At 45.0% G+C, this 24367-nt stretch overlaps 1 protein-coding gene across 3 annotated transcripts in view; it reads left to right on the plus strand.

Annotated features, from left to right (window-relative positions):
- The window catches only part of abca2 (ATP-binding cassette, sub-family A (ABC1), member 2), a 40515-nt gene extending 16218 nt beyond the window's left edge, over window positions 1-24297 (plus strand). For 2 of the 3 annotated variants that reach the window (XM_068604445.1, XM_068604446.1), the window contains exons 10-48: window positions 149-277; window positions 416-583; window positions 1106-1202; window positions 1860-2033; window positions 2631-2733; window positions 2969-3083; window positions 3894-4084; window positions 4196-4346; window positions 4466-4670; window positions 4760-4924; window positions 5345-5525; window positions 5818-6030; window positions 6465-6661; window positions 7108-7281; window positions 7963-8159; window positions 9139-9259; window positions 9446-9727; window positions 10889-11110; window positions 12103-12205; window positions 12998-13323; window positions 13634-13847; window positions 14518-14623; window positions 14693-14804; window positions 14904-14964; window positions 15807-15981; window positions 16690-16805; window positions 17441-17588; window positions 17725-17848; window positions 17979-18111; window positions 18640-18760; window positions 18959-19137; window positions 19752-19893; window positions 20014-20148; window positions 20454-20557; window positions 20639-20731; window positions 21215-21317; window positions 21485-21622; window positions 21703-21912; window positions 22755-24297. In XM_068604445.1, the coding sequence (XP_068460546.1) occupies window positions 149-277; window positions 416-583; window positions 1106-1202; window positions 1860-2033; window positions 2631-2733; window positions 2969-3083; window positions 3894-4084; window positions 4196-4346; window positions 4466-4670; window positions 4760-4924; window positions 5345-5525; window positions 5818-6030; window positions 6465-6661; window positions 7108-7281; window positions 7963-8159; window positions 9139-9259; window positions 9446-9727; window positions 10889-11110; window positions 12103-12205; window positions 12998-13323; window positions 13634-13847; window positions 14518-14623; window positions 14693-14804; window positions 14904-14964; window positions 15807-15981; window positions 16690-16805; window positions 17441-17588; window positions 17725-17848; window positions 17979-18111; window positions 18640-18760; window positions 18959-19137; window positions 19752-19893; window positions 20014-20148; window positions 20454-20557; window positions 20639-20731; window positions 21215-21317; window positions 21485-21622; window positions 21703-21912; window positions 22755-22790 (5964 nt within the window). In that variant the 3' untranslated portion in view covers window positions 22791-24297. The remainder of the gene's footprint in view (window positions 1-148; window positions 278-415; window positions 584-1105; window positions 1203-1859; window positions 2034-2630; window positions 2734-2968; window positions 3084-3893; window positions 4085-4195; window positions 4347-4465; window positions 4671-4759; window positions 4925-5344; window positions 5526-5817; window positions 6031-6464; window positions 6662-7107; window positions 7282-7962; window positions 8160-9138; window positions 9260-9445; window positions 9728-10888; window positions 11111-12102; window positions 12206-12997; window positions 13324-13633; window positions 13848-14517; window positions 14624-14692; window positions 14805-14903; window positions 14965-15806; window positions 15982-16689; window positions 16806-17440; window positions 17589-17724; window positions 17849-17978; window positions 18112-18639; window positions 18761-18958; window positions 19138-19751; window positions 19894-20013; window positions 20149-20453; window positions 20558-20638; window positions 20732-21214; window positions 21318-21484; window positions 21623-21702; window positions 21913-22754) is intronic. The other variant, XM_068604447.1, reaches the window with a different exon arrangement.
- Window positions 24298-24367: the final 70 nt, after the last annotated feature.

Consider the following 24367-nt stretch of genomic DNA (forward strand, 5'->3'; position numbering starts at 1 on the left):
TAGTGGCAGCAGCTCTGTACATCTCTTATCTGAGCAACTTAGATGAGATGGCAGTGAGAGAGGGAGGAGGTGGAAACAGGAAGGAGTAGAAATGCAATGGACAAATGGATGAATTCATACAAAATATATGTAAACCTTTTGCACTCAGGCAAATGAGACATTTGCATTCGTCGGCAACGTGACGCACTACACCAAAGTGTGGCTCAACATCTCCGCACAGCTCAGGACCTTTCTGGAGGAGGGCCGGCTGCACAACCACCTGGTGTGGCTCCAGCAGGTAGACTCGGCTCATGCTTTGACATTATTCAAGATAAAGTACTATCATGATGTTGAAACAAACTTTTCCCATTAAGTTCATCTATTAACAGAACTTGGACTGATGTCTGCATTCATCCTCCACCTCCTCTCCCTCCAGCTGTCATCAGAGCTTCAGCAGCACCCTGAGTTGTTAAATGGCACAGACAGTGAGCTGATGCAGGGTCTGATGGAAGGTAACTACAGTCTTCCAAACATCTCCACCCTGCTGGAGCAGCTGGACACCATCGACAATGCCGCCTGCGGCTGGACGCGCTTCATGTCTAAGGTTGGTAAAGTGTAGAATAGTGTCTGTGAGATTAAACAGGACATACCTCACATGCATGAGTCAGCTGGGACACCTGAACAGCTGCTGCTGCTGAGAGTTAATGAACACTAGTATGAGAGCAACGGAGCAGAGACTGAGACTTCTGTCACTTGAAATATGTGTAGAGACCACAGCTATTACATCACCATTAACATTTGATGGCTTACTCAGAGACCCAGTGTGGAGATGGTAAAGAAGAAGAAAGAAAGAGAAATGATCCTTTATTAATCCCCTTGGGGAAATTCTTCAACCCATCCTTGGTTCAGGAGCAGCCAGGGCTTCAGTGTCTTGTTTAGGGACACTTCCACGTGTGAACTATGAGGGAACCGGCTACCTTGTGGTAACGGGACGACCACTCATGTCCTTGATCTACAGCCACCGCAAAACAAACAAAAACAAACAATGTGCTAGCATGCTTTACATTCGGTGCTAGTAGTTTGTGATGAATCCATTTCTGCTTCTGTCTTTGCTCCGTGCTCACAGGTCAGTGTAGATGTCTTCAAGGGCTTTCCTGACGAGGACAGCATCGTCAACTACACCCTGAACCAGGCCTACCAGGACAACGTGTCTGTGTTTGCCAGTGAGTCATCCCTCTGTCAGGTTGTGGCACTTCATCATGTTTACTCCACTAGAAGTGCACCCTAGAGGGCACTTTATCATCATGTTTTCTCCACTAGAACAGCACCCTAGAGAGCACTTTATCATCATGTTTTCTCCACTAGAAGAGCACCCTAGAGGGCACTTTATCATCATGTTTTCTCCACTAGAACAGCACCCTAGAGAGCACTTTATCATCATGTTTTCTCCACTAGAAGAGCACCCTAGAAGGCACTTTATCATCATGCTTTCTCCACTAAAAGAGCACCCGAGAGGGCGCTTTATCATCATGCTTTCTCCACTAGAAGAGCACCCTAGAGGGCACTTTATCATCATGCTTTCTCCACTAGAAGAGCACCCTAGAGGGCACTTTATCATCATGCTTTCTCCATTAGAAGAGCACCCGAGAGGGCACTTTATCATCATGCTTTCTCCATTAGAAGAGCACCCTAGCCTGCTTTAAAACGCATTTGACATCTGAACCATACTGCAGCATGAAACCAGTGCAAGTAGAGTAAACAAGTATAAACACCATTCACTGTGTATTATAGAGTCTGGGTTATAAAGAGAGAACAACAAACAGGCCTGAATTAAAGTCAAAGTAAGAAGTCTGACCTCATATATGTTTCTTTTGTTTTAGGTGTGATTGTCCAGACAAACAAAGATGGCTCCCTGCCGCCTCATGTTCTCTACAAAATTAGACAAAACTCCAGCTTTACAGAGAAGACCAATGAAATCCGACGGGCCTACTGGCGCCCCGGGCCCAACACCGGGGGGAAATTCTACTTCCTCTACGGTTTTGTTTGGATTCAAGGTAAGTGCTAAATTATTATTTATGATACGGACTTGAATATGGATTTGAAACAAAGTTGACATGTTATAATATTGATTTGTTGCACTCCCACTTTGTTTGGAATCTGAAACATATCCGGACTCATTGTTTTAGTGCAGTCTGCAGATGGAAACAGTCTGTACTACATGTAAATATGGACACAGGGACATAAGGGAGCCAGACTGTGACGTAAAACGCTTTATTTAGTTGGTTTTACAAAGAGAAAAATGGAGTCTGATAAAGTGCTTACCACTGTGCACCTGTGAATATGCCAATGCAAGCTGCAGCAGAAGCACTTTCTCACACAGTCCTCTTTTATCTTAGGAGAGAGCAGGGGAGCTGCCTCCGTGTCAGGTGTCCAATACATACCGGTCTTCTTTTGGCTGTCCCTGTCAGCCGTTGCCATTTTCATGGTGGTTTTCAGGGTCACACTAAAGATATAAAAGCGTACCTTGTGGTTGAAGGATGACCTGTTCACCCTCTGGCCTGACGCCTTTTTCAAGGTTGAAAAGAGTGATAAAGGATCTTTAGGAAATAATGCAACAAAAAGCTCTCTCTATTTCCTCCACACTCCTGCAGATATGATAGAGAGAGCCATCATCAACACGTTTGTTGGCCATGACGTGGTGGAGCCTGGGAACTACGTCCAGATGTTCCCCTACCCCTGTTACACCAGAGACGAGTGAGCGCTGCTCTTCTGCTTTGTCGTAATGTTGATGCTCATTGGAGACACATGGAAACACACGTTTAGCATGAAAATAAAATGTGCAATTTGAAGCATTGCATTTCTAAATGTTTGTCTAACTCGTGTTCTGTTTAAATATATTGTATACATGTATTGCATTAGAACTGCAGAAGTGTGTATTTGGTGATAATACCCTGACAGCATGTGTTTTTGTTGTTGTTGTTTGTTTCAGCTTCCTGTTTGTGATTGAGCACATGATGCCTCTGTGCATGGTGATCTCCTGGGTTTACTCAGTGGCCATGATGATTCAGCACATTGTGGCTGAGAAGGAGCACCGGCTCAAAGAGGTTAGGTTACTCTATTATATATATATATATATATATATATATATATATATATATATATATATATATATATATATATATATATATATATATATATATAGCATGATATCTTTGACTATTAATATAAAATTTCCAAAGGATGTTTTATCTTTTTTTTATTATCAATAAATGCCATGTACAGACCCAACAATATATATGTTATACTACTACTACTACTACTACTACTACTACTACTACTACTACTACTACTATTACTACTATTACTACTACTACTACTACTACTACTACTACTACTACTACTACTACTACTATTTTCATTATATCAGTATATACATTAAATATACATGGAGCAAGAGAGGAGGGACGTTTGCAATAGTTATTAGGCTTTTGTGTATAATTCACATGATAAATCGTCCTTCTGGATCTGTGATGGTGTTGTTATGTGATGTATAAGTATGTGTAAAAGATACATGTAGCACATCTATAGAGCGTGTGTTAAGCAGAAAAGATAACAATAATGTGATGATGGTGATATCAACACCCATATTGTTGAACAGTTAATTGTGGTAACAACAGAGAGGAATGGGAAGTTTTTGTTTATTACATTTTTGTATTTACTTATTATTTACATATTTGTTTTTTAAATAGGTTTCTTTATGTAAGTGCAATACAGAGGAATAGCAGCCATCCTTTAAATTACATTCTTTTAGTTTGTGTTTCGAGTGACGTCACACTGAAGGACACAAACCCACAGTGAAGCAGTTTCAATGGGATGAAGGGCGACGTCGTGTAACCATCATGTCCCTCTGTCAGGTGATGAAGATGATGGGTCTGAACAACGCTGTCCACTGGGTGGCCTGGTTCATCACCGGCTTCGTCCAGCTGTCCATTTCCGTCACCGCTCTGACGGCCATCTTGAAGTATGGCCGGGTGTTGCTGCACAGCGACCCCTTCATCATCTGGCTCTTCCTCACCATCTACGCTGTGGCCACCATCATGTTCTGGTGAGAGCTCCTCCTTCCTTTCCAAAGCTCTCTCTCTATATATATACATATATGATTTCATGGAGCTGCTTAATGAGAAAGAAACCCATGTAACCTCTCTTTGTTTTCCAGTTTTTTGGTGTCAGTCATCTACTCTAAGGCCAAGCTGGCTTCAGCCTGTGGAGGAATCATCTACTTCCTCAGCTACGTGCCCTACATGTATGTGGCCATTAGGGAGGAGGTGGCCCATGACAAGATCACTGCCTTTGAGAAGTGCATCGCTGTAAGGCCTTTTCTCCCTTTCCTTCCTTTTCATTTGACTCTAACGACATTTGGGGTCTGTTTGTAAAATGGGATTACTGAAATAACCCCGATGTTACTGGTCTCTCCTCTCCCCTCCAGTCTCTGATGTCCACCACAGCGTTCGGCCTGGGCTCCAAGTATTTTGCGCTGTATGAGGTCGCAGGTGTTGGCATCCAGTGGAGGACCATCAGCCAGTCACCAGTAGAAGGCGATGACTTCAACCTGGGTCTGTCCATGATGATGCTCATCATCGATGCCGCTGTATATGGCGTGCTCACTTGGTACATAGAGGCTGTGCATCCAGGTACGACATCATTCCCTCACCATCATGTTCTCAATGTTTACCATATCTTTTCAGATGATTGTGTCAAATGTGTTTCACCTCTCTTATAGGAATGTATGGGCTTCCCCGTCCATGGTACTTCCCCCTGCAGAGGTCCTATTGGTCAGGCAGTGGGCGTGTCGAGACCTGGGATTGGCCGTGGTGTGGAGGCGGGGCTGCCAGGCTCAGTGTGATGGAGGAGGATCAGGCTTGTGCTATGGACCAGCGGCGATCTGGTAAGGACAAATGATTCTTCGGTACTGACGAGGATGGCTTGATTGTCATTTCTCAAGATTTACTTAACCAAGTCAGACATGAACACGTGATGTTATCGACACTCTGCAGGACTACGCGTATTGGTGACCCACAGCTTCATCTGTCAATGTCAGGTTGGGCAATAGAACAAGTGAAGAAGTGCTAAAGTGCTCCACTCATTTAGCGTCCTCTATTGAACATGGGCCTCCTGGTGAAAGTCGTGTTTGGTTGACTAATCCAGAGGACTTTTTACTTGTTGTACTATAATTTCACCATTTCACTTTCAAGAATGGTCTACGTTGCTCTGACTGAATGCAAAACAAACACAAACAAAAAAATAGTAGCTTTAGGAAGCCCCATCTTTTTTGCAACACTTATTTCTCTCTCTCTTGTAACCCCAGAGGAGATGCGGGGCATAGAGGAGGAGCCGAGCCACCTGTCATTGGTGGTTTGTATAGACAAACTGACCAAGGTGTATAAGACCGGCAGCAAACTGGCCCTCAACAAGCTGAGCCTCAACCTCCATGAAAACCAGGTAGTCTCCTTCCTGGGACACAACGGCGCTGGCAAGACCACAACCATGTGAGGGGGACCAGTGTGTGTGTGCTTGTGCATATGTGTGTGATGATAAAAGGCAAATACTGGTTTAAAAAAAAGACCTGTCATGTAACTTCGATTGGACCATCCGAGTTTTTATTTCCCAACCGTGGCGCTTTGTTACATTCAGTCATCTTTTTTTATTGTATTCAAGTATGTTGCAGGCTCCAGTGAGACGTGCAGTGTGTTGAGGTGTACAACGTGCACATCTGGCTTGAATTGCCCGAGTGATTATCCGTTGCTGCTTCTACTGACTGCCTGCACTGAATTGTGATAGGTCCATCCTGACAGGCCTGTTCCCGCCCACCTCTGGCTCTGCCACCATATACGGTCATGACATCCGCACGGAGATGGAGCGGATCCGTCAGAACCTGGGCATGTGTCCACAGCACAACGTCCTGTTTGACAAGCTGAGCGTGGAGGAGCACCTGTGGTTCTACTCCAGACTCAAAGGCATGGCCGAGGAAGACATACGCAAGGAGATGGACAAGTGAGTTTAGTTCATGGAACGTCCAACAGACAAATCAAATAAAACACCACAAGTAAAGACAGTCAAAGCAAAGAGGCAAGTACTCAAGGATAACTACAAAACGCAACTAGATACAACCATATCATCACATTTCAGATCCTTGGGTGTGTCTAGTGTTAAAAAGGTACGCTCTACCCAGACAGCACTTATTGGGAAACATCCACAGACAGTTTTGAGCATCATTGACAATAACTAACCAGCAGAAAAATAGATTTATTATGATTTAGAATATTAAGTGAATGAAAATATGTCTGTAAGACAGAAGAAGTGAGAGCAGAGCGGTGACGATGGAATGACTCTGTACATTATCAGAGAACTTCCTCTACATATAGACACTGACATGGATAGGGAATCGTCTCTAAAAGCATGTAACAGCTGCTTTGCTGTGTGTCCAGGATGATCGTTGACCTGGAGTTATCAAACAAGCGCCACTGCTTGGTGCAGACTTTGTCCGGCGGGATGAAGAGGAAGCTATCCGTGGCCATCGCCTTCGTCGGGGGCTCCAGGGCCGTCATCCTGGACGAGCCCACAGCAGGGGTGGACCCCTACGCTCGCAGGGCCATCTGGGACCTGATCCTCAAGTACAAACAGGGTGAGTGGAAACTCCATACTGGATGACACCCTTTGGTTATGCTCCAACAACGATCTTCAAAGAGTTTTCTTTGCAGTTCAGGGTAACCTGGGTCTTTAACGTGCTAATTGTAGAATATCTCTATTCTAAAACTACTTCTCATTAATATATACACAATAAACTGCCACCTGCTCTGCACTTAGCTCACAGTGCTACATGTATTGTGTAGGACAATTCCACTTTCAATGTATCCATGGTTTGAAGAAACATACAATGCCAACGTCTTTACTGGCGACTAAACTGTTTATTAAAGGACATCATGGTAAATAGTGAATGTTGGTTCAGTGTCATTCTCATTGCATGAAATGGCAAAAGAGCAACACTTCTTGAAATTTAATGATCTGCAAAAATATCCAGTCTTCACATTTTGGTTGAGGTTGTGTTTCATGTGTTGACCTCTGCCCCAGGTCGTACAATCCTGCTGTCCACCCACCACATGGATGAAGCAGACCTTCTGGGAGATCGCATTGCCATCATCTCTCATGGGAAACTGAAGTGCTGTGGCTCGCCACTCTTCCTGAAGAGCACCTACGGAGACGGATACAAACTCACGCTAGTCAAAAAGCAGAGTGAAGGCAGAGGTCAGTGCGGTTTGCTTCTCCAACAGATTTAAAGTCAGATTGATAAACTGCCACCTGCTCTGCAGGCTAATAAAGGCCAGTTTTCTAAATCTAATTAGTACAATACAACTCTTTCAGTTATTTGATTCAGGAAATCAAGTAACTGAAACCCCTGTCCAGACAGATCTGATCTTATTCTACTCAGATCTGGTCTTATTTTAGACATATCTGGTCTTAGTCTATATATATATATATATATATATATATATATATATATATATATATATATATATATATATATATATATATATATATATATATATATATATATATATATATATATATATATCTGTTCTTAGTCTAGATGTTGAAAGTCTTGACATTATTATTGAGAAAATGTGGTACATTGTCATATTACTCTATTAAGTTTTAGTTGTGGTTGTTTGTGTGATGATGGTCAGCTGTTGGACTCATGATCAGCTTCATAACTGTGTTATCTCTGTATGGGTTCGCTGTGAGGACATAGCACCTCTCAGCTTGTTCCCATCAGTGTGCTCCTCACCTCCCTTTCTCAAGTTGATGTTGTCCTGCAGCCTCTGCTCAATTCATCTCCACACGCTTCTTTTTGTAATTGATGGTTTTTTTTATTCTGATTCTCGTGTCTTTCCCCTCCTGTCCTCTTCCGCTCTCTCCATCCTGCAGCACAGGGCAGCCAGCTGCAGCCTCCTTCGTCTCTGTCTCCCTCCTCCTCTCTGTCACCTTGCTCAGAGGCTCGGGTCACACAGTTTATTCGCCAGTTTGTGGCATCGTGTCTGCTGGTGTCTGACTCCAACACTGAGTTGTCCTACGTCCTGCCCTCTGAGGCCGTGAAGAAGGGCTGCTTCGAGAGGCTCTTCCAGGTACGACACAGACATGCCCGGAAACCTCTGGTCTTATTTACTTACTTATTGTAAAGTAGCACCGTAGTAGCACTTTAGTAGCACTTAAACATCTCTTACTGACAGCACTTTGTAGTTTGACTTTATTGAAGAAATTGTACTTTCCTGATTCTTGTTGTTCTGAGTTTGTTCTCGCGGTTTAATGCACTTATTGTAAGTCGCTTTGGATAAAAGCGTCAGCTAAAGGAAATGTAATGTACTAGTCTTCTGTTACTAGATGAACAATAAAAAGTAATGAATATTTCAAACAGATTAAAATCTTCCAACTGGCACATTCACTGTTTCCAGCAGTTCAGAGTATGGTTAGGCATATTGAAGATTTACCAAAACAATGTGGTACGATTCTTACCAACTTGATTCAAGTCAAGTTGATATGTCTGGTAATTAAATTCAATTAAATTCAGTTTATTTTCTATAGCTCAAAATTACAAGTGCTTTACAATCTGTACGACATCCTCTGTCCCGTGACCTCACATCTCATTACCTTCCATTTGAAGCAAAGTCCTTTATATTAAAAATGAAAAACTCAATCAGCAACCCAGTTAGTGCAAACTCCTACTGGACAGGCGAGAATTGTACAAACCCAATGAACTTTAATATTTTAGTGGGGATCCCAATGTTTCCAAAGATACATTATATACCCCCTGAAATCTTTTGACTATCACAAAAATGGTGGCCGAGCTCTAACGCTAACTAGCGCTACAAACTAGGACCAGAAGGAGAGCTGCCCCTGACCCCCATGTGAGACCCATTGAGACATGTAGCAGGTCTACCGACACAGTGGCAGTGAGGTCTCATTGGAATAAGGCAATTGAAACGTGTGTATAACTTTCATATTGCCGTACTTAATATTTGGTTAAACAAAGATGATGAGGCTCCTGTAGGTTGTATGTATTCTTCAGTAGTCATTGACAGTCTCTTGTGTTGCGTGTGCCTCCAGGCTTTAGAGCAGAGCTTGGACCGCCTGGCTCTGACCAGCTTCGGGGTGATGGACACCACCCTTGAGGAGGTTTTCCTCAAAGTGTCTGAGGAGGACCAGTCTCTGGAGAACAGTGACGCTGGTGAGACGGGTTCCTCTCATGCGTCTTCCATGTAGCGCAACACATCCACTACATTTTTAGCCTTCATAAATTCGTCGTGGCTTTCTCAACAATAATAGATTTCTGCTGAATGTGTACTGCCTGAAATACAGCTCTGACGTTAGATTCAGACTTTAGCCTTCTCCTTCTCTCTCTGTCCTCTGGCAGACATGAAGGGTTCCCCAGGGGGCAGCTCAGTGGGGAAGTCCTCAGTGGGTTCAGGAGGGCTGGGGGTCTCCACTGGACCTTCAGTGGAGAGTGAGACGCCGGAGGTGGAGCTGAGTAATCTGGTGATGTGCTCCAGGCTGAGTCAGAGCCAGTCCTCCCTGAAATCCTCCTCATCCATCGGCTCAGTGAGGGGGGATGAAGGGGGACTGTACGCAGACTTCTATGGAGATTACTGCCCACTCTTTGACAACGGCCAAGAGTCTGACTCTGCCAGCCTGAGGGGTAAGACAACCAGATGGCAGATGTGCTGTGTCAGATACTGAGCGTCCAGCCAAGAGATGTTCCCTTCTCCTTTACTGGCATACAGGGAGTCAAGAGAACTGGCTTCACCAGCAATTGTCAGTTGCCAGTTGTCCAGACTAAGTACATACATACCCGATGTATATATCTGTCCCAGGTGCAGACTAGGCCTCCACCATGGCCTTGATCTGAATGAATTTGGAGTTTGAATATGTTACTGTAATGAATCAAAGAGAAAGACAATAAGGTAAATTGTCCAACCTCCCATTTGTCTTTGCCCTCTCACGGTTTCCTCCCGTGGTCACAATTGTCCCGTATTCCTCCTGATTGATGACACATTTCAACATGTTTCCTCCTTTTTGTTATTTTTGTTTGTGTATAAGTAATACTGTTTTCTACAGCGACACCAAATGTTGTTTCCACTCATGCACGTTACACTGAAGAGAGCTGCTCCTCCTCCTCAGTGAGTGAGCAATGGAGCATAGGAGAAACAAATACACGACCACATTTCAGACGTCCTGGTAAGAAGAATCCCTGTGTCTTGGGGAAAGTTTTCTCTCAGAATGTCCTGCAGGTCTTTCCGCTGCCAGTGTGACTCGGCGTGTCGTGCTAGCCTCATGTTGCTAACACATCTGGGGAGAGGGGAACTCTTGTTGAACTTTGATTCGACAGCGTCAGATATCTTGGAGTCATTACAGACAATAAACTCAAAGACTGCACGTCACTGTCTCACTCAGAGTAGCGCGTTGCCTCCACCTCTTGTTGCTACTTCACAGACACACAAGTCAACCATCCTGCTCCTTCACCACGTTAGCATCCTAGCAGCAGTTCATCAAGCTCACATTAGCAGCAGAGCCACAGCACTCACAGCAGCAGAAGACATGATCACATGTCACATGACGCCATCTGGTCGAACATACAGGACTTCCAAAAGGAGATGAGCACGCTTCAGCAGGAGTTCGTCTGTTCTGCAACAGCAACCCTGAACAACAAGGAATTGGTTGTATAGGGAATTGTCTTCAGAAATAATGATGCAATTGTGCTATCAAACATTACAGCAGTGATCACGGCAGACCCACCTGGCGGATATCGTTTCTAGTTTAATTCATTTTACCAATTTCTTTGCTGCCTGTTCACCTCCAGGAGATGCAGAGAACCCCTCGTCCCCGGAGCCAGAGGTCCTGGAGGGCCAGGGCAGCTTCAAGCTGGAGGGCTGGTGGTTAAAGCTCAGTCAGTTCCACGGCCTCATCGTCAAGAGGTTTCACTGTGCCAAGAGGAACACCAAGGGCCTCTTTTCTCAGATCCTCCTACCTGCCTTCTTCGTCTGTGTGGCCATGACCGTGGCCTTGTCTGTGCCTGAGATTGGTGAGATTGGACAAATATGTTTCTATCCTCCTCCTCAGGACCAAAAAACATCTGTTTGTCTGTGCTAGCGAGCATGTGCATGGACTAGTATTCATTTTGTTACTCTGCCTTATTTGGGTTATTCACATTGACCCACCTCTAAAGCAAAACCAAAGTCAGCTGTCATACTCTGACACAACACACTGTGACAGAAGCATCACTCCTCTTCACCTCTCACTGCTCTTCACCTCTCACTGCTCTTCAGCTCTCACTGCTCTAGATAAGAAAAAAAAAATAAGATGTACTTTATTGTCCTGCAGGGAATTTGCCTTGTGCTCCAAGCTGCTGCCTCACACAACACACAAATACTATGGGCATCGAACATATATCATTCATAAAGACATAAGTGGAGTGTGAGACAGTAGTTCTTTGAAATAATAAAGGGTAAAAACAATAAAACCAAGTGTAATGAAACTCTTGGTTTTATCAATAACATCAAACAATTGTGTTTTTTATCAAAATGATCAAATGTATGAGGTGTGTGAGGGTGTGATTTAATGGAAACCTATGTATATTGTCCTGTAGCAGCAGACACAGAGCAACACTAGCATTCTGTCATGTAAGTGCAACATTTACTCTTTGGTCTCCAGCAGCTCTGAAGACAGTGTTTGTTCAGCAGCTCTGGGCTCCTCCGTGTTATCAGCTGCTTTATGACGATGATGACGCTGAGCAGAGAGGAACGGCACAGTTTATGGTTGTTATAGTTGTTGTGGCTTGGTCATTAAGAGTTAATGTCCACATGACACATCCAAAGTAGACTGATCCATTGTTAATATGAAAAGTGCGGCTTTGATGAATCCATACATGAAGCATATATCATGCAACGTTCTGGTGCTGAATGTTGAGATATCGGCTCATTTCTAAGAGCTACAAACAAGCGGTGATCTTCATGTGGATGCTTTGCACTTCTTATGAAGTAAATAAAGAAGGATTCTGTCTGTCTGCTTCTACAGGAGATCTGCCCCCCCTGATCTTGTCCCCTTCCCAGTATCATAACTACACCCAACCTCGGGGCAACTTCATCCCCTACGCCAACGAGGACAGAGCCCAGTACAGGTAGTTAGTCCTGATGGACAGGTGGTACCTTCATGGTAGCTCTTCCCATCAGTGTATGACCATTATTGTCTGTTTAACACATGGACTGCATGTAAACTAACTATCTACGATCTTTAAATATAGTCTGTGGTTCACTGAACGTCTTCACCTCTGACAACAGGGTTAGCCAATACTCTCGAACCATCGTGTTCATAAGCACACCTTTCTGAAGCCCAAATCACGAGTGTGTGTAATAGAAGATGCGTCAATTTGATCATAAATATAGTTTTCATAAATATTATGTATAGCTGTTGAGTCTTTCTAGCTCAACAGCATCGTGGTGCTTGCACAGCAGCTCTCTGTGTGTCGGCGGGACCTGGATACTGGTCCAGCCCCCAAGTACTACTGCACACAAACATCTGTTTTGTCTTCAAAATAATGTGTATAATGTGTGTATATTAATGTGAATACTGTATATTCATTGGCAGCAAACAGGTTTGACTTTACAAAGCCCTTGCAGAGAGGATGCAAATGCTGTATCGGCTTCATAAAATATACATTCAGGACATTTTCTTCACTACAAGCATTTGCTTGGGACAGTTTGTATTCACATGTAAAAGCCCAGCCATGATATACCTGCACAGTGTTTATCATGTGGCCTTTCACACATCCTGACTTATATGTTAGCTTCATCAACAACTCTCATCCGTACCTCATGGAGTCATAGATTTAAAGACATGAAATGAAAGGTCGGCGGATGTAGAAATGACTCTTTGCGGCGGTCCATCCTGATCACCTTTGGCCCCCTCTCAGGAGCCAGGTGTCCCCAGACGCCAGCCCACAGAAGATCATCAACAGCCTCCGCTTGCCCTCAGGCGTGGGGGCCACCTGCGTCCTGAAGACCCCCTTCAACAGCACACTGGACCAACTGGCCCAGACCCTCAACCCCAGCGCCAACGACTCCAAGACCCTGGCTGCTCGCTACTTTGACTCCATGTGTCTGGACTCCTTCACCCAGGGAGTCCCTCTCTCCAACTTTGTTCCCCCACCTCCTTCCCCGGCCCCGTCCGATGACCCAGATCCTCGCTTTGAGGACGGACTGTGGAACTTCACAGTGGCCCCTCCAACCGCGGTCCATGGTGAGTCCATCTCAAAGGACTCGCTTCAGCCATTGCTGTGAATCATTCCTTTACACATCAGCACAGATCACAACATGTCCTCGCTGGTTCAAGAAAGGCCTCTCATACTTTAATGATCCCTTCATGAAATTGTACCAAAGGCACCTTGCTTAGATCTCTAGGAACCAGCAAGCCCACCTTTGAATTTGGCTCCCATGTGCGCCTGACAACTGAATGACATCACTCATGTTAATCCACCTGTGCTGGTTCGGCTATGACCGTATGTTCCAACGGATCTTTTGACTTGAAGACCCCTCTCTCCTGCGTTCAGAGCCGGTGACCTCCCCCCCCACACTGCCCCTGTCCATCCGAGAGGCGGTGCGGTGCCTCTGCTCCACACAGGGGACGGGCTTCTCCTGCCCCAGCGGCGTGGGCGGCCGGCCCCCCGTCATGAAGGTGGTGACAGGGGACATCCTGGTGGACGTCACGGGCCGCAACGTCTCGGAGTATCTGCTGTTCACCTCGGACCGACTGCGCCTGCACAGGTGAGACTGTGTGGGACCGTTTCATATGGAAATATGAATATTGCTATATTTTATTGCACTGTTACTTGGGGCCTTGATTACGTGCAGCAGACAAGATAAGATAAGATAATCCTTTATTTGTCCCTCAGTGGGGAAATTACAGGATCACAGCAGCATTGCTCACAGTAAATAAAGATAAAGATTAAGTAATATAAATAAACAGTAAACCAGTAATAAAACAAAAATTTAAAAAAATAAACAGTAAGAAGAATATTAAATACATAGATGGAATAATAATAAAATAAGTAAGTGTGTATAAAAGTATTGCAAAATAAGTAAATATGTGTAAGTATTACATAATAAGTAGAAATGTGTATAAAAGTATTACACAATAAGTAGAAGTGTGTATAAACGTATTACACAATAAGTAGAAATGTGTATAAAAGTATTACACAATAAGTAAATATGTGTATAAAAGTATTGCACAATAAGTAAAAATGTGTATGAAAGTATTACACAATAAGTAGAAATGTGTATAAAAGTATTACACAATAAGTAAATATGTGTATAAAAGTATTGCACCAGGTGATGAATTAAATCAAACAGTTAAGTGTTCAGGGGGTTCGCGGCGCGTGCACAGCTGTATTACCTGAGCAACACATTAACGCAGGTTTTCTTTTAACCTTAATAGATATGGTGGTTTAACGGTGGGGAACATCCAGAAATCAATCCCAGCATCCTTTGGGAGGAAGATACCTCCAATGGTTCGCAAGATAGCAGTTCGCAGATCAGCTCAGGTAAGACGGGTCTGACCTGGACCAGACGTTCTCCGTCCAGTAGAACCGGCTCTGACAGCTTGTGTGCAGGTGCTGTACAACAACAAGGGTTACCACAGCATGCCCACGCACCTGAACGTCCTCAACAACGCCATCCTGCGCGCCAACCTGCCGGCCTCCAAGGGGAACCCTGCTGCTTACGGTGAGCACGGAGCCGGCAGCGTAGTTCTGGACCGGGTCCTGGTTCGGTCTCATCCTCGTACATGTGGCGCTTATGTTATGAATTGTGTGTGTTTGGCAGGTTTCACGCTGACGAACCATCCAATGAACCGAACCAGTGCCAGCCTCTCTTTGGACTACTTGTAAGTAGCAACACGGACGCTTACTGCCTCAAAGGACCACTTAAGGCACCTTGTTACAACTTAAGTTGTAGTTTTCTCCTTTATTATTAATACAAATACGAATAACCAAATGTATAGCTCACAAAAGAAATCTGACGAGTGCTTCTGGGGAACTCGTTGGACTTCACTGATCCATAAAAAACGTTTTTTCAGTACGAGTTTTACAAGAAACTTGAATGATTTTTCCCTTAAATTCAGAACTATGAAGCCATCCATCATTATCCAAACCCTTACCCTGTTCAGGGTCCCGGGGCGCTGGAGCCGGTCGCAGCTGACATGAGGCGGAGGCAGGGGACAGCTGGACTATTGCAGAATTATGAAGCCATTTTAGGCATATTCATGGATGAATTATCATGGATGTTTAATATTTGATTGTTTGCATCCAAGTGTGACTGTCATGTGACCTCTTTGATGTGTCTCCTCTTCTCCGTCCTCTCCTCTCTTCTGCTCCTATCTCTCCTCCTCTTTCCTCCCCTTGCCTCCTCTCTCCTTACGTCCCCTTCTCTTCTCCTCTCTCCCTTTCGCCTTTCCTTTCTTCTTTTCTTCTTCTCTTCTCATCCTCTCTTTCCTTTCCTCTCCTCCTCTCTCTTCTCCTCACTTTCCCCCCATTGCATCCTCTCTCCTCACTTCCTTTTCTCTTCTCCCCCACTCCTCTCCTTCTCCTCTTCTCCTCCTTTTTTGTCTCCTCTCCTCCTCTTTCTCCTCTAATCTCCCTCTCTCTCTTCTTATCTCCTCTCTTTCCTATCCTCCTCTCTTTCTTCTCTTCTCCTCTCCTCTCTCCTTTTCTCTCTTACCTTCTCCAGGCTGCAGGGTACAGATGTGGTGATTGCCATCTTCATCATCGTGGCCATGTCCTTTGTGCCGGCCAGCTTCGTGGTCTTCCTGGTTGCAGAGAAATCCACGAAGGCCAAACACCTGCAGTTTGTGAGCGGCTGCGACCCCGTCATCTACTGGCTGGCCAACTACATGTGGGACATGGTGAGGGTGCTGCAAGTGGGTCCAGGTCTCCACATGCAAGTGGGTCCAGGTCTCCACATGCAAGTGGGTCCAGGTCTCCACATGCAAGTGGGTCCAGGTCTCCACATGCAAGTGGGTCCAGGTCTCCACATGCAAGTGGGTCCAGGTCTCTACAGGGATGTGGGTCCAGGTCGCTACAAGCATATGGGTCCAGGTCTCTACAGGCATGTGGGTCCAGGTCTCCACAGGCATGTGGGTCCAGGTCGCTACAGGCATGTGGGTCCAGGTCGCTACATGCAAGTGGGTCCAGGTCTCCACATGCAAGTGGGTCCAGGTCTCCACATGCAAGTGGGTCCAGGTCTCCACAGGCATGTGGGTCCAGGTCTCCACAGGCATGTGGGTCCAGGTCTCCACAGGCATGTGGGTCCAGGTCTCCACATGCAAGGTGGTCCAGGTCTCCACATGCAAGTGGGTCCAGGTCTCCACAGGCATGTGGGTCCAGGTCTCCACAGGCATGTGGGTCCAGGTCTCCACAGGCATGTGGGTCCAGGTCTCCACATGCAAGTGGGTCCAGGTCTCTACAGGCATGTGGGTCCAGGTCTCTACATGCATGTGGGTCCAGGTCTCTACATGCATGTGGGTCCAGGTCGCTACAGGCATGTGGGTCCAGGTCTCTACATGCATGTGGGTCCAGGTCTCAACAGGTCTTCTCTGCTTCCTCTCTCACAGCTCAACTACCTGGTACCGGCCACCTGCTGTGTTATTATTCTGTTTGTGTTCGACCTGCCGGCCTACACCTCCACAACCAACTTCCCTGCTGTGCTCTCCCTCTTTCTTCTGTACGGGTGAGACTTCACACACACAGACACACACACAGACACACACACAGACACACACACACACACACACACACACACACACACACACACATTTCACTTCTCAGGCGTTATAACGTGACGCTGTAATTGTGAACCTCTGGTCTTAAAGTCAAATGCAAATGTGGGCAGCAATCTCCAAGGTGCGTTAAACCTGCATTCTCTCTCCTGGCCATCAGGGGGCGACACCACAGTCTCACAAGTTTTATTTAGGAGTCTTATTCTTACAGTATTCGTCCCAGTCAATAAAAAAGTAATAAAACAGACCCGACAACAACAACAGAACAACGATTGACAGATCAGGTGAGCAAGTCACAAACTGTTCCTATACATGTATTCGTACACATTTGTATACATTTATACACATTTTTATACATTTATACACATTCACATATACATACATTGCTGTAACTACCAGCGGAGGTGGACCTGGTCTGTTCCCCAGCTTCCTGTTGAGATGGTAGCGCCCCCTCGTGGTTACGGGTTGGGCTCCGGGTCGGGTCAGGTCTAGGTAGGAGGAAACACATCCCCAAAGGGTCCGAAGCGCCTTAAAAGTTTCCAAGAGTTCCCCAGTTGGTCCTCAGCATGGGTGCTCTTCCTTCCAGGTGGTCCATTACTCCCATCATGTACCCGGCGTCCTTCTGGTTCGAGGTTCCCAGTACAGCCTACGTGTTCCTGATAGTCATCAACCTCTTCATAGGCATCACTGCAACTGTGGCCACCTTCCTCCTCCAGCTCTTTGAGCACGATAAGGTTTGACTTGTTACTGTCACTCTGGACCAGGTACATCTTGAGTGTAGAGCATTGTGCAATACACTTGTGTGTCGCAGAAGTATCCGACATACACAAATATCTTTATGTATCTCTTCACTATTTTCACCTCCTCCAGGATCTGAAGAAAGTCAACAGTTACCTGAAGTCCTGTTTCCTAATCTTCCCCAACTACAACCTGGGCCATGGCCTGATGGAGATGGCTTACAATGAGTACATCAATGAATACTACGCTAAGATAGGTACCTGATCCCCAGCATGCAGAGGACGCGTTCACCCAGTGTCTCAGCTGAAACACTTTGTCTGATGATCAGAGATGATGAAGCAACTCGTGAGGGTCCAGGGGTAACTGGTGTGAACGTGTGCTTTCAGGCCAGTTTGACAAGATGAAGTCTCCGTTTGAGTGGGACATTGTGACTCGAGGACTCGTCGCCATGACAATCGAAGGCTTTGTTGGCTTCCTCATCACCATCCTCTGCCAGTACAACTTCCTCAGGAAACCCCCGTGAGTTTCTGTGTTCGTGAGGTGTCCGCTTCGCTCTCACTGCCTCAGAATGAAAGAGGACCTTTTTTTTTTTACAACCAACGAGTTGCATCACAATGCTCAAGAAAATAAAGTGCATCACAGAGTGTAACCAGCAAAAAACGGACCACAATGCAATGCAATTACAAGTTACATGTGTTGGCATTTGCAGCACTGATTACGTAACCGATGATGGATCGATACTTTCTCTCAAAATGAAAATGTACATTTATCTTCTGTCACTTCCTGCTGTCAGCTGCCGGAAGGTCACACTAGGGACGTCTAGAAGGACACGCAGGTCGACCAAGACGGCTTTTTTAATGAAATAAACACTGACACTTTAAACCACACACTCCATTGTTAGAGATAAGCAGAGCAATAAGGTTTATGTATTTTTTTTTTCACTCTGTTATACTTCATTACACAGCGTTACGTGGTCTTCGTCGGCGGTGCAGTGGACATGCTGAAGCGCAGAGACCAATCTGTGTGTGTGTTGGTGTGTGTGTGCAGGAGGGTGCCAGTTAGCTGCCAGCCGATAGACGATGACGATGTCGACGTGGCTTGTGAGCGACGAAGAGTGTTGCGAGGAGACGCAGACAACGACATGCTGAAGATCGAGAACCTGACAAAGGTTTTAAACTCAACTCGTCCACATTTAGAAAACCCTGGAAGCTACGGATTAGTTTTACAGTTAGACAATCTACTCAAACATCACGAACTTTGAAATGAAGTCAAACCAGTCAAAACAACCATTATATGTGTATTAAACATATTACAACTTCCTTAAAACGCTGCTGTGGTTCCTCAATGCACATCTACTCGTATTCAGGTGTACAAGTCCAGGAAGATGGGTCGTATCCTGGCTGTGGACCGGCTGTGTCTGGGCGTCCGGCCTGGTGAGTGTTTTGGACTTCTCGGAGTGAACGGAGCCGGGAAGACCAGCACCTTCAAGATGCTGACGGGAGACGAGTGCACCACCGGAGGAGAAGCCTTCATCGACGGGAGCAGGTCAGAAGAGCAAGATCACTTGTAATGTTCATGTCCCGGGCCCTGTTCCTGGTTTACTGAGTTCGCTGGATCCTTGTCAGGATAAGGTGACGCGCGTCAGGCTTTTTGTTTTTTGTAAGCAAGTTGAGAAAAATCACCATAGCAACACATCAAAATCCCTTAACCTGGTCCGGCCCATATTAAGCTTCAATATGTAGTCATGATCATCTTCTGCGCTGAAAAGAGACGCTCTTTCTCTGAGTTTATTTGCCATTGTAGAAAGAAGACATCATGAATTTGGCGTTCAACTTTCTGCACGCACAATTATCCTGATGACTGACGTCTGGTTCGAATGAACGAGGCCGCTTGAGGGAGGATCCACATTCGAAGAACCGACATATCCTATAGTCAATCATCTCTGTAATTTAAGCTGGATAATAGGCCTTTGATCGACTTTGTTGAACCAGGTACGAAACGGGAGCAGATCCCTTCAGCCGGGATCCAACATCAGTGCAAAGACTGAAGCCAGAAGAGCGTTCTGGTGTCAGCAAGCGCTGGACTGATCACGTTAGCATGACCTCTGTTTCACTCACATGAAAGACCGTGTGTGTGTGTGTGTGTGTGTGTGTGTGCAGTATCCTGAAGGACCTGTTACGCGTGCAGCAGAGTATCGGCTACTGTCCACAGTTTGATGCTCTGTTTGACGACCTGACAGCCAGAGAACATCTGGAGCTCTACACCCGTCTGCGTGGCATTCCCTGGAAGGACCAGGGGAGGGTCAGTCTCTCACACAGACACACACAGACACACACACAGAGGGATCTTCACATAAGGTGTCCTATTCACACAGTACACAGCCTCGTCGTCACAGGGTGCATTTCCTCTGCCCTCCTCTAGGTGGTGCAGTGGGCATTAGAGAAGCTGGAGTTGTCAAAGTATGCCGACAAGCCTGCCTGCACGTACAGCGGAGGAAACAAGCGCAAGCTCTCCACTGCCATCGCTCTGATTGGATTCCCTTCACTCATCTTCCTGGTAAGACGTTTTAAAATAAGAGCTCAGATAATCCTTCATTATGATTATGTGATCTAATTGTAATAAGAATAACATTGTTATGGCATATCCTGGTTTTGCCTGTATTGGCCCTGATCTTAAACGTATTACCAGCTTGACGTCTGAACTTAGCTTATTCTTAGTGATGTCTCCTTCATTAATGTTGTATAAGTAATCCAAGTTGTCAAGTCCATGTGTGCGTGGTAGACGGGCAGCTGGAGGGCCCTGTAATCTAGAATAGAGAGACTAGTTTGCAGCCTGTGAACTTCTCCCGTGTGGTCTTTCAGGATGAGCCCACCACTGGCATGGACCCGAAGGCGCGCAGATTCCTCTGGAATTTAATCCTGGACATAATCAAGACGGGACGCTCTGTAGTGCTGACCTCACACAGGTGAGACCTGCATACCTCTTACTACTGTGGTTGTTTTATTCCCCCACAGTGCACTTATGTTGTTCATGCTGTCCTCTGCAGCATGGAGGAGTGTGAGGCGCTGTGCACCAGACTGGGCATCATGGTGAACGGCAGGTTTAAATGCCTGGGCAGCATCCAGCACCTCAAGAACAGGTGAGGAGGACGAGATGAGGCTTCCTTTGCTGCTCCTCAGGGTACACACGTGACACTTAGCCAATACTTTACTGAAGAAAGAGCTTCCTAAGAAATATGTCTCCAATCAGCCACATGGTGGCGCTGTAATAAACACCACAAGTCGTGCTTTGAGAAAGCAGCGCCCCTCACATGGTAAATCCCATTGACATGAATTTGACACACATGTCCAGGTCAATGTGCACTTCAGAAAAGCTTCTTGGACCACCATAAAAAATAAAAATAAAACATTTTTTAAATTTCTTAATCATTGGTTTGCTTATCAAAACACAACAACGTGTATATGTATGCATGTGTGTGTGCTTGTGTGTGCGTATGGGTATGTGTGTGTGTATGTATATATGCGTATATGTATGTATGTGTGTGTGTGTGCGTTTGTGCGTATAGTGCACCTTCAAGTCTAACAAGACAAGTCCTTTGCATCCTGTTGTTGTGGCGTTCCAGGTTCGGTGACGGCTACATGATCACCGTGAGGACTAAGAGCAGCTCCAACGTGAAGGAGGTGGTTCGATTCTTCAACAGGAACTTCCCGGAGGCCGTGCTGAAGGTACATTACTGCAGCTAACTCATATTGTGTTAGATATAGTGAATATTTAACCCAGCTTGATCGTTGGTTCCCAGTATTTCTTTAAGTAACTTTAAGTCTTACAAACTGGATCAGACACTAGCCGTCTGTTAGAGTGTTCACACATCCTATTATTATCATATTTGCAGGAGCATCACAACACCAAGCTCCAGTACCAGCTGAAGTCTGAGCGGATCTCCCTGGCGCAGGTCTTCAGTAAGATGGAGCAGGTGGTGGAGGTTCTGGGCATTGAGGAGTACTCCGTCAGCCAGACCACTCTGGACAACGTGAGTCAGGCTCATCTTCATGCAGCGCTTTAAACAGGAAGAATGGAAGTAATCAAGTCACTCACCTTTACTCCGCTCAGGTGTTTGTCAACTTTGCCAAGAAACAGAGCGACAACCTGGAGCAGCAGGAGGTGTCGCCCCCAGCTGGTGGGCAGTCGCCACTGCAGCGCATCCTCAACCTGCTGAAGTCTCGGCCGGCCAACACGGAGCTCAACGCTCTGATCAGCGAGGCGCCGGAAGAGCTGGAGAGCGACGATGATGAAGGACTCATCAGCTTTGAAGAGGAGAGAGTGAGTGGCTCACACCTGCATCTGTATCTGTACAGTCTAGTGGTGTTTAGTCTAGTGGTGTTTAGTCTAGTGGTGTTTAGTCTAGTAATGTTTAGTCTAGTGGTGTTTAGTCTAATGGTGTTTAGTCTAGTGGTGTTTAGTCTAGTGGTGTTTAGTCTAGTAATGTTTAGTCTAGTAATGTTTAGTCTAGTGGTGTTTAGTCTAGTAATGTTTAGTCTAGTGGTGTTTAGTCTAGTGGTGTTTAGTCTAGTAATGTTTAGTCTAGTGGTGTTTAGTCTAGTGGTGTTTAGTCTAGTAATGTTTAGTCTAGTGGTGTTTAGGTTTAGTCTAGTGGTGTTTAGGTTTAGTCTAGTGGTGTTTAGTCTAGTAATGTTTAGTCTAGTGGTGTTTAGTCTAGTGGTGTTTAGTCTAGTAATGTTTAGTCTAGTGGTGTTTAGTCTAGTAATGTTTAGTCTAGTGGTGTTTAGTCTAGTAATGTTTAGTCTAGTGGTGTTTAGTCTAGTAATGTTTAGTCTAGTGGTGTTTAGTCTAGTAATGTTTAGTCTAGTGGTGTTTAGTCTAGTGGTGTTTAGTCTAGTAATGTTTAGGTTTAGTCTAGTAATGTTTAGGTTTAGTCTAGTGGTGTTTAGTCTAGTGGTGTTTAGTCTAGTAGTGTTTAGTCTAGTAATGTTTAGTCTAGTGACTAAATACAGTATTTGACTAATATGGTGAGGGAAAATATGATAATGAACTGTCAGAGAGCTCTTCTACACAAGGTGCTCAGCAGCAGGTCACATGACTAACAGGAGCTGACCTGTGAGGCTGCTGGTTGGTCACAAGGTAACGTGGGCGTGTGCTTGCAGGTGCAGCTCTCCTTCAACACGGACACTCTCTGTTGAATGAGCAGAGGCCGAGGAGGGAACCCAAACCCGTGTGACTGATCTGCGAGGCCCGGTGGGCAAGCGGAGCTGCTGGATTAAAGAGGACCAAAGCTCTGCAACAGGAGCATAGGACCAGTAGCGCACTATTTCAGCCTCACGTGTAGTATCCAGGATGGACTGAGGGTCAAAATATGAGACGCGGCAGCAGAGTGCTTGCATGTGGATGTAAGACTTTGTCCTGGAATGTTTCCATTTATTTATTTATTTTGAGAATGTATCTCAAAAGCGGCTGATGAATACAGTCGTCCGGCTTATTGAATGAACATATCGTTGATGAAGTGATTGACAGCAGGTTACTTTGATGGCTGTACGCGCTCCCCCCCCCCCCCCTCCCCCAAAGAGCCTCATGTAACCAGAGCGGGCCCCTGGTCCTGTCCCAGACCGGCCCTGCCTGAGAGCATGCTGTGATGAGCTGATAGCCAGAGGTCGTTGTGTAATACACTCTATTTTTATGTGGCAAAAAGAAGGATTTATTTTGGATATTGAAGCAGCTAGAGAATGATATGTGTGACTTATTCTGCAATAAGAAGATTTACTGAAATGCACCTTGGGAAGCGGCAGCTGTGGAGCTGAGGGCCTTTTCTTTGAGCTGGAGGTCAGAGACATGCAGGATGTGCTGGAGGCCGAGACACTGTACTGTTGGTCTCTTTCTCCTGAAGGCTCCTGTTTGTGCTTTTAACATATTATGTTGTGGACTCTGCCAAGAAGAGCCTCTATAAACCAGACACAGTGTATAATAATAGTGATAATTATAGTAATCATATTTTTATTATTATTATTATTATAGGTAATCATCAATCTAACAGTCTGACTGCAGTAATTAAACTCTGCTTATATTCCCTGACAATAACTGCACTACCATCACTGTGATACTAAAGGGAACTCTCAGATCTGAATATTATTATGGTTTTGTTTTGACTTGGATACAAGTTGTATGATTTGCAGGAGTATTTGTAATTTTCTATGGAATTTGTGTAAAATATCCAGATTCACACAAACATGGTTGTTTATTGACTGCTGGCTTGAGGTTTGATCTGGTCGCTCATGTGTTTTGTGATAATTCACTTGAATCCCATCCAAATATGGATTTACTGTTTCACCTCTTCAATCATATTTTGGTGATTATGATTCCAGTTTCCTACTTAATAGGTTATCATTAAACAAGGAAAATGTATATTGTCATTTCTTTCTTCTCAGAGAATGTAAAGCTGGAGTAACAGGGTTTGCTGAAATATTTGAATAATTATATTATAAAATAAACTCATCAAACATATTTCAGACTTTAACACTTTTTTACACTGATTTTTGTTGACATAAAGACAGAAACAATCTCAAATATATTATCCAAAAAAGACATAACTCAGCAAACACTGCAAGCTGTTAAAAATCAAAAGAGTAATTTATATTTTATATGGATTTATGACTATTTGGGGATGTAAAGCACAGATTAACATTTGGACAGACAGCTGATAAATAAATTAATAAACAGCTATATATGTCATCGCCTCATTAAGAATGTATTGTTTCACATATTG

The sequence above is a fragment of the Clinocottus analis genome, unplaced genomic scaffold, assembly GCF_023055335.1.
Source record: "Clinocottus analis isolate CAN_PGR_092001 unplaced genomic scaffold, fCliAna1.0.p SCAF_7, whole genome shotgun sequence".
Lineage (NCBI taxonomy): Eukaryota > Metazoa > Chordata > Actinopteri > Perciformes > Cottidae > Clinocottus > Clinocottus analis.